The sequence below is a fragment of the Varroa jacobsoni genome, unplaced genomic scaffold (genome assembly GCF_002532875.2).
Source record: "Varroa jacobsoni isolate VJ856 unplaced genomic scaffold, vjacob_1.0 scaffold_1134, whole genome shotgun sequence".
Lineage (NCBI taxonomy): Eukaryota > Metazoa > Arthropoda > Arachnida > Mesostigmata > Varroidae > Varroa > Varroa jacobsoni.
Window position 1 is genome coordinate 164123 of NW_019214036.1, and position 10121 is coordinate 174243.

General features: G+C 46.7%; 2 protein-coding genes across 2 annotated transcripts in view; both read left to right on the forward strand.

Moving 5' to 3' along the window:
• Positions 1 to 9313, forward strand: part of ft (cadherin-related tumor suppressor fat) — a 61577-nt gene extending 52264 nt beyond the window's left edge. Inside the window, exons 12-15 of the mRNA XM_086971165.1 lie at positions 20 to 4511; positions 4697 to 5150; positions 5375 to 5586; positions 5718 to 9313. Coding sequence (XP_086827291.1) covers positions 20 to 4511; positions 4697 to 5150; positions 5375 to 5586; positions 5718 to 8020 — 7461 coding nt within the window. The 3' untranslated portion in view covers positions 8021 to 9313. The remainder of the gene's footprint in view (positions 1 to 19; positions 4512 to 4696; positions 5151 to 5374; positions 5587 to 5717) is intronic.
• A 140-nt stretch (positions 9314 to 9453) lies between these two features.
• The window catches only part of pelo (pelota mRNA surveillance and ribosome rescue factor), a gene marked incomplete in the record, with an annotated part of 8264 nt that continues 7596 nt past the window's right edge, over positions 9454 to 10121 (forward strand). The window contains 1 exon segment of the mRNA XM_022844894.2: positions 9454 to 10121.

Here is a 10121-nt window from a genome sequence, read left to right on the forward strand (position 1 = left end):
AATTATCCCAATGTGACAGGTGTACAATGTAACAGTTTTGGAAGAACAACAAGCCCCCGAATTTGTCACGGAAATCGAAGCTACAGACGCGGATGAAGAGGAGAATGGTGAAGTTGTTTTTCAGCTAGCGCAGTCTATCCCAGTGGGTACTTTAGAGTCAGTTGGGGTAAGAGTTGATTCGCCGAACGAAGCTGGAATCCCACCACCATCGACTTCTCCACCGTTCTCAATTGAAGCGAGATCAGGAAAGATATTTACTACTGCTAAACTCGACCGGGAAAGCATCGACCACTATCAGTTGATTGTTGAAGCTGTCGATCGCGGCACGCCTACAAGAACAGGGACATGTTCGGTTTATGTGCATGTTGCTGACAAAAATGATAACACACCGCGTTTCACCCGGCTATTTACTGCAAATGTAACGGAAAATTCACCAATTGGTCATTTCGTCATTCGAATTACATCGTCAGACGCCGACATCGGGCCAAACGCTCAGGCGACATACACCCTATTTGACGATCCTGATCGTGCGTTTGCTATTGATGAGCATACTGGAGACGTAACTGTGGCTGGCCCTATCGACCGTGAGACACGTGACGAGTATCTGCTAAAGGTTTCAGTCTTCGACGGAGCCTGGAAACAGGTGACCTCATTAACGATCGCTGTCTTAGACGCCAATGATAATGCACCAGAGTTTTCTAAACCATCGTACGAGTTCCTTGTCGCCGAAAGCCAACAGCAGCAAAAACGTGAGGTGCAAACGTTTGTCGGAATGGTCCGAGCCACCGATAGGGACAAAATTGGCTCGACGATTGCGTTCTCTTTGTCACGGCCGTCGGATCTATTCCGCATTGATCCGCTCAGTGGAAACATCACTTCAAAGCGACCCCTTATCTATAGACCCGCCGGCGGAGGAAGACTATCACACGAGAACGTGCATCGTTTACAGGTCATTGCTACCGACCATGGGAAACCGCGTTTGTCATCCGAGGCTACCGTGATCATTCAGGTCGTAGATAGTAACAATCATGCACCGGTCTTCCAACGCGATCTATACTTTATCCCAGTACCTGAGTCGATGCCAGCTGATTCCAAATTAGCCCAGCTGATTGCAGCAGATACTGTTGACGAAGGGGTAAACGCAATGGTCTTTTACAGTTTAGCTAGTCAAGGTAATGCCAGCGAAAGTGGACTTTTACGCATTAATACGGAGAATGGCTGGCTGACCCTCACCCGCAGTGTTCACGGCCGTCGGGGACAATGCTTCGAGGCGTGGGTTATTGCCCGGGATGGAGGCGTGCCAGCGAAAGCTGCGCGGACACATGTCATACTCGAGGTGACCGCCGAAAATGTACACGCGCCCGTATTTACGTCTTCGATTTACCAGGCAAGCGTGGGTGAGGATGCCGTAGAAGGTTTTGAAGTTTTGACAGTTCGCGCGACAGATGCTGATGACGGTATTAATGGAATGATAGTCTACGAACTCCAGCTTCTAGAAGACCATCTTGGTGCCCGCGAAAAGTTTTTGATCGACGAAAGAAGTGGTGCGGTTAGGGTCAATAACAGCTTAGACTATGAAACCGATCGGGAGTATTTACTTCGGGTAGTGGCTAAGGATCGAGGATTAAAGGCGCTCTCTGCGAGCGTCGATCTCATCATTACGATATTGGATGTTAACGACTGTCCACCCTTGTTCAACGCAAGCGAGTTTCACGCTGCAGTATTCGAAAATGAGCCTATTGATACCGTCGTCACACAGCTGATAGCCACTGACGCAGATTCTGTACGTAATCAGGTTATTCAATATTCATTGTTGGGTCCAACAATTGGTCATCGATTTGCTATTGATTCACATTCCGGTGTAGTGGTTGCTAAGAAGTCACTGGATTTTGAAGCGGAGAAACAATTCGAGCTTGAAATCGTCGCTAGTAATCCTGGCACAGTCCAATTCAGCTCATGCAAGCTTGTCGTGGAGATTCTCGGTCGCAACGAATTTCTGCCAAAGTTCACCGATCCCGTATTCCAGTTCCAAGCCAGCGAATCAGACCCCGTTGGACGTGTGGTCGGAACAGTGAAAGCAACTGATGAGGACGCTGGCGTTGACGGTGAGGTACTTTACTTCCTTGTAGGAGCCTCGAATGAAAGAGGTTTTAAGCTCGACTCACGAACAGGTGTACTAACAGTAGCACGGCGACTGGACCGCGAGGATGAGGCTCGTGTTGTTCTAACAGCAATCGCTAAAAACCGTGGTGCGATTCGTGGGAACGACACAGATGAAGCCCAGGTGATCATCTCGATTCTTGACGGAAATGATCCTCCGCTATTTAACAAGTTAATCTACCAAGCCAAAGTTTCCGAAAACGCCGAAACAGCAAGCTACATTCTGACTGTAACTGCAACCGATAAAGACGTCAGACCAAACAACAATCAGTTCTACTATACCATTTTAAATGGTAACAACCAGAATGCCTTTGCAATAGATCCGCACACTGGTGATATACATACGGCGTCTCGCCTCGACCGCGAAAAGGTTTCCGAATACAACCTGACCATTGGAGCGGTCGATAATGGAACTCCACCACAAACTGGTATTGCAACTCTGCTTGTTACTGTCGATGATATAAATGATAATGCTCCATACTTCGACGACGCAGATATGATCGGCTATGTGGCAGAAAATGAACCCGCGTACAGTTCGGTTATGGCACTGAGCGCTCGCGACCGTGATCTTCCTCCTAACGCCGGACCTTTCACTTACCTGCTGGTCGGCGGTCCACATGCGGATAAATTTGAGATTGAGCGTCACAGTGGTCTCGTGCGCACAACGACGTCGCTCGACCGAGAAACCACTCCGGAGCTGAGCTTTATTGTTGAAGCGCATGACAGTGGAGTACCTACACACAAGTCTCGTACATGCATCACTGTTCGTGTTCGTGATAAAAACGACAACCCATCGAGTCCTCGCGACGTTACTATCATCGTTTGGGTGCTAAACAATGTGTTCCCTGGTGGGAAAATCGCCGAAGTGGCCCCGCTTGATCCTGACATCGTCGGAGATTACTCCTGTCGTCTAAGTGACTCAGGCAAAGATTCCGTATTTAGTCTCGCTCGACACTGCTCTTTACATGCCCGTCGCACCCAGAGTCCACAGAACTTTTCCCTCAGCGTCCGTGGCAATGATGGCCGTCATCCTGATGTGAGGTCTAGCGTGTCGGTACACTTCCGATCATTTGATGATATTGCTGTCAAACACGCTGTCACGTTACGGACGACGAAAGGGATATCAGCTGACGACTTCGTATCCGCTAAAGATTATGACATGTTCGTAAAGCTGCTTGACGATGCCACTAGCTACATTGGGACTCCTCTTGTGTTCAGCATTGCGGAAGAGGAACCTCCACTTGTTCCTAGTGGAACTGAAGGCTACGAACAAGCTCCGCCTAGTCATCACCATTCGCTCCAAGTAACGCTGGCCGTACAGAAACGATCAGGTGTTTATGCTTTGCCATCGGAAGTGAAGACAGCGTTGCGCGAATCTGCCGAATTAGCTTCGATGTTCACTGTCGGCTACGAACCATGTGACGCTCGACCGTGCCTCAACGGAGCTCACTGCCAGTCACGTTTGGAGAACCGCGGCCGTCTGCAAATCAGCAGCTCTCCCAGCAGGATTATAACGACGCCTGTCGTGTTACGCCGTCCTCGCTGCGCGTGTCCACCAGGATTTTCCGGTGTTGCTTGTGAAATACAACGAGAACCCTGCTCGCCCAACCCGTGCGCTTCAGGCAGCACCTGTCATTACGATTCGAAGGAAGGTTATCGTTGTGTATGCGCACCGCATTTACACGGCCGACACTGTGAATTAAAGCGAGTGGACGCCTGCGCGAGTACCCCTTGCCGTAATGGCGGATCATGTGAAAGCGCTCCTGGGGGCGGCGCCTTTTTCTGCCTTTGTCGACCGGGCTTTAAAGGCGCCCTGTGCGAGCAGACCAGCGATGGATGCAGACCTAACCGCTGTCGTAATGGCGGCACTTGTGTGTCAGAGACTCCCGGAGCCACGTCAACTAGCACTGCCGGGTACCGTTGTGCGTGCCCAGCAAACTTCTATGGACGCCACTGTGAACGATCGACGTTCGGCTTCCACCCATACTCATTTATGGAATTCCCTACCTTGCGAGCAGGAACCAATGATATCTCGATCGTGTTCGCTACCAGTAAACGTGATGCTTTATTAGCTTATAATTACGGAGGACAAAGTGGAGGTCGCAGCGATTTCGTCGCCCTTGAACTTGTTGAGGGACGTGCTCGGTTCAGTTTTGGAGGTGCACGATCAGCTATTAGCCGCGTGAGTGCCGGTGGTGACCTCGCTGACGGACGTTGGCACAAGGTTAGTGTCATTCGCAATGGGCGTACGGCTGCTCTGGCCGTTGCTTCTTGCCAGCACCATGGTGAACTCTGCGATGATTGTGCGCCGGGTAACACCTCCTGCTCTGCTTCCATCACCGGTCACACAGGTATGTCCAATCCTATGTTGAAGTCAATACGATGCAAGACACGTCCTTTTATTGGAACTTCTACGACCCTATATAGCGTAGTTAAATACGTTTAAGTGAATCGTTGTGAATAGATCTACTTTCTCTTGTACAAATGCGTGCTTATAAGGAAACTAGTCTTTTTCAATGCGTCTTGTTTCTTATAGGCACGCTTTCTTTCAACAACTATCCGCTTTACCTGGGTGGGCTACCGCTCGTGGAGTCAATCGTGGAGCGTCCTGGGCAACTGGCGTCGGATGATTTCGTTGGCTGTGTCCACTCTGTGGCCGTAAATGGCAAAAGCCTACAGCTTGATGCGCCGGTAAGGTCGGCACACGTCACTGATCAATGCCCTCGCCCTGCGGATCCTTGCAGCGTCGGTAAAACGCCGGGAAGCACTCCAACCTCGTCTGGACCAACTACAACCTATGGATCAGGCAATGATCTTTGCGGTCTGCGCGGTCAATGTATCGATGAGTGGTTCTCGGCATCATGTGTTTGCCCTTCTGGACTAATTGCAAGTGATTGCGGACCGGCACTAGACGCTCCAGAGCAAGCCTTCTCATTAACAGCAAACGGGGCGGGTTTTGTCGAGATGACACCCAACGAAAAACATAAAAGGTACAAGCATATCCATGTTTACAAAGTCTACATAAAAATTCCAATTTTAATAAATTCATTCCTTTAAAAATACCGAGTAGAGATATCAAAGTGAACGCTGTGGGTCAACCTACAAACAAAAAAATCAACCATACCGTATTTTTAACGACGCCCTGTCCTTAAGAAAGAAGGTGCTTTTAAGATGTTATGAGAGACTTGCTCAACGAATCGTCGCTTCACTTTAGGTCTCATTTGCATCACGGTGGAGTTAGCAACAGCGGAAACAACCGCCCGATGTCGTCCCAGCGTTCTCTTGAGCCCGAACCGGCAAAAACTCTCTCGTTTAGTTTCCGTACAAAAAACCTCGAAGGACTTCTGCTACTGTCAGAATCGGAAGGAGACTTTACCTTGCTAGAACTCGTTGCCGGGACCCTTACGTATCGTTCTCAATATAAAGGTAAGTTTCCACTGCATACATAAAGAGAATTTCCTTTGTATGCTTACAAAAATCAAATTATTGTTATATGACTGGTCAACCGCCGAGTACAACCAACATCCTAACATTTTTCGCATATTTGCTCCGTGCAGGCGAACGCGTTTTGTCAGCGTCAATAGATATTCCAGTTGCAGACGGCTCCTGGCATTTGGTAACACTCACTCGTTATAATTACCCCGCGCTTTGGGTTAGCCTTTCCGTCGATCATGCCGTAGTCGAACTCCGTCCACCTTCTACAGGACAAGGAAGTGTTTTTCCCGCTACGATCTCTGGTGGTCACATGGGCCGCGGTGTCCATGATTTTCTTGACCCATTCGTTTCAGTGATAGCTTTTGGCGGTCCACCTAAACCTTTTCTAAATCAGCAAAATCCTACGAATCAAGCACAGTCAACTGGAAGCGACGAACTAGTCCGTGCCATGTCGACACCCGCATTACAAGGCTGTATACGACGCATAGCAGTCAACGGCGAGTTACAAACGGCGAACGCTAATGCGACCCGGGCTACGTATTTTTCACTCGCAGTGCGGGGATCCGCTGCCGTGGGCTGTAGCGATGATGCCGGAGGTGCTTTGGGCTCTGCTCGTGACCCGTTAAACATCGGCGTCATCGCGGTGGTTGTATTTTTTGCAATTCTTATCTGCGGCCTATTGGCCAGCTATGTGACCTTTAAACAGTGTAAACTACAAGAGCGAACAGGGGGCAACAAAGCTAAAGATAAGATCTCGAACACGTACGTGGCTGGCGGGACGAACACGAATGGTGTAACGAATAATAATCAAGAGGATATTATGCTTCAGAATAATGCAGCCAGTGTCACAAGTGGCCGATTAGATGGTCCTCACGCAGGACCGCCGAAAAAGATCATGCGAGTTCCTCCTGATGCCGCTCTGTCCGCTGTACCTATCTTGCCTTTGAACGCCAAAGTTTTCGATGGTAACGCCGTGGTTTCAACACCCATGCCACGTTTTGCTTTGTTAAACTCTGAAGCTACAAATGCACCTCTAAGTTCAGAAATACCTGAATGTTACGACCTAGAGAACGCTTCTAGTATTGCCCCCTCGGATATCGACATCGTTTATCACTATAAGGCCTTCCGCGACGGCGCTCGCAAAGGACAGGGTGGCAAACACTTGCCAAATAACAGCGTCCCACTTCCTCCACCATATGCAGCTTCGGCCCACCGTCTTAGTCCGGGCAGCATCTCTCACGGTTCTTCAAGTCTTGTGCTTGCTCGAGATACCAACCATAGCGCGTTGTCTCAACGGTTAAGCCCTCTGGGCGGTGTGGGAATTGCATTATCACAGAACAGCGCACCGTTAGCGCGTCTGAGCCCATCAAGTGAGATGTCCCAACAAGCACCCCGTATCCTAACGCTACAGGACATTTCGGGTAAGCCTATCCAGAGAGCGTTGTTGGCAGGCAAAGGCACAATGGGCGCTTCGGAGTGTTCTGGACTCACATCACCAGTCAGCAGTCAAGCGCCATCGAGTCAAAGTCAAATAACCGTAAGCTCAGTACCCGCAAAGCCGATGACTACCGTTCAGCTAGCGAAGTTAAAGGGCACACCTACGCGAGAAATAGAGCTAGGCCTCACACAAGATGAAATTGATAGGCTTAACTTCCGTCGCAATTCCAGCCTCGTACGTACTCTAGACGGCGTGACATCTGATACCGATGACGACGTTGGTCATGCCTTGAACTCGCTACATGCTGACGACGGAGACGCGAACACCGATGTGCGTGAAGATGACTCAAGCGCTGACGAATCTGGCGGTAACGAAAGTTTTACATGTTCGGAGTTCGAATACAATGGACAGCACAATTACGAGAAGATCCGCCAGCGATCGAAGCGCCGGCAACAACCATCGGAATCTCGGCGTGTTTACGGGCACGGAACAGTGGACAACAACACAGATACGGAACTAGAGGATAAGATCTATAACACAGGAAACCATGCCTACGAGGTTCCGCCTCCAGGACCCCCCGGAGCACCTACTACAGACTGGAATTTATCAGCTGCTTGGAGTCAGCCACCTCCCTTACGCATTGGATCATTATCGCAATTGCGAGCGACAGGCACAGCTGCCGCAGCTGCTCACTCACGGCAGAATTCACGTGACTCGACGTTTTGTTCCATGCCAGCTGGGGCTCCGATTGTACACTCGCGGCAGGGTTCCCGAGACTCGAACTTTTCAACGAAACGTGCATCCATACATGGTAGCATACACAGTGTGCACACGGCGAATACACACGCATCTAATGTTCATGGGGGCAGCTTACACAACATTGCCCATTCACGCCAAGCTTCAAAAGACTCAACATACTCAAACCGGAGCGCCAATCATCGTGGCCCGAGTGGTCGTCAATCAAAAACGAAAGAAGAATACGTTTAGTAACGACAGTATGAACTGCCATATACAGAAATAGAGACTAGAATTTAGAATTACCGATACTTATCGATGCGCTTGTTAATAAGTTAGCTTCATCAAACCGCCGATCCTATTCAAATGGCAGACGTTATGGTGTCATTGTTACAAAGTACCCGAAGTTTGATTAATTCAAAAAAGTAGGTAGACTTCTCAAGTGCATACGGGAAAGGATGCTACGATCAAACCCCCAAAACGAACTGTACATAATATATATACAGAAATTTCGGTTCAATTTCGGATATGTTAATAGGCGGTTGTGTTAGCAGAAAACATCGACAGTAAAATTCAACGGATACACCCAGTGTTGTACATAGTAGACCCTTTTCGTATAGGCGAATTTGTTGTACATATTGCATTTTCTTTTTTAAGTTCTTCTTTCTTTTTTATACCGAAATATACGTGAAACCACGGGTAGCTTGAACCCGATGGTGTATCCTTGAACCCTTTTGGCCAATAAAATAAATTGCAGTCGATCTCTCGTAATATCGTGTGCAAAGTGCCATTTTTACTAATTTTCACATCGTAGCCAGCATCCGAGGGTCACTCACAAGCGTTGACCTGCACAAAGCGGCGAAAATTCGAGCCAATATTAAATACGTGCCACTTGTACAGTGTAAAATACAAAATTATATTAACAAATTCCATGCGTAGACAGTAGACGAAAACGTTAGGTGAGGAGATTGCGTGAGCAAGTTTCCATTGCCATTGGCAATAGCGTGCGTCAGCGTACCAAACAAGCTTTGAATGAACAAAAAAAACGAATACAATACTCGCGAAATTGCATATACGTAAGCAAAATAATAACACAAAGTGTATAGAGCATTGCAGAAACACGTACGATTACGTAGTGCACGATAAAATGTACCTCTATTTGAATCGGTATCAATCACTGCTCATGCGGAGGCCATAGTACGACAAAAACAATGATACTGCAAGATACAATTGTACGTGTTGATTTTATTAAGTAGAGTTTTATTTGGACATTTATTTTAGATGCCTAAAGCAACATTTTTCATAATTCTGCTGTAAACATAGCACAGTACAGCGCCGTGTGATTTAGCAATGAGCAGCTAAGGGACCAGATCAAGATTAAGGATGAAACTCTAGCATTTCAAACGGCACTACAAAAAATACGCCTCGTTATTAACAAATCAAAATTTTATTGTGTATATGTATAAGTGTAAATATCGACTTGCAGTCTAAATACTTATAAACGTAAATACAGTAAATAAATGGACTAAATGTCTAAAAATTGTATTTCTGCCCTTTTATTTAATACTGGTATTCGTCTTTGCATATATTTTACTCTTTAAATATAGAGGCTGTATTGGACGCGGTTATGTGTTGTACAAGAATGTGAAAAGGAAACTGAAAAAATGCTTGGAGATAAAAGCTAGGGAGAGAACTCGTTTGGAAACGAGAACTATCTGTATTTGGTTAGTTTTGGCGTATTTAAGAATATGACAAGGTGTAGCGTGTAGTCGAGTAAAATAATGAAAATATTTTAAATACATTAGCTAAAAATGTCGATTTTTTTTCCTTAAAATATCACTCAGTGTGCCAGATCTGAAATACAATAAATTGGATTGTAAATTGAAGTCTAGTTTTTTAGAGTTTTTTTTTTAGAAGTATAGAGAACAAGTACAAACAATAGGAGATATAAATTGCTAATGAAATATTTTTGTTAATTATTAATGAACTATTAATTAATTAATATTCTCTAAAAGTTTGATATTATTACTTTAGTACGTTCGGAATAAGAGGCCACAACTCTATATGAAAGCCTAGCTCGTTAATTGAAGTGACAACACACAGGTGTACGCTTCATTACGAATATAGATTTTTTGCTCGATAATCTTGTTATACTGGTAGCAGCATTTACCGACTCGGGTTTCTATGACCTTCTCTATTAGAGAAGGGCTTCAAGGAATTGTAAAAGTGGTATATACGTGTATTGTATTCGGGAACGGATACGAGGAGCGAAAAACACTTGGGTTGATTGCGTAGATAGTTCTTGTTGTTATATCGCAAATCCTAGAACTTAGCTGATTAATCCTCGTATCAT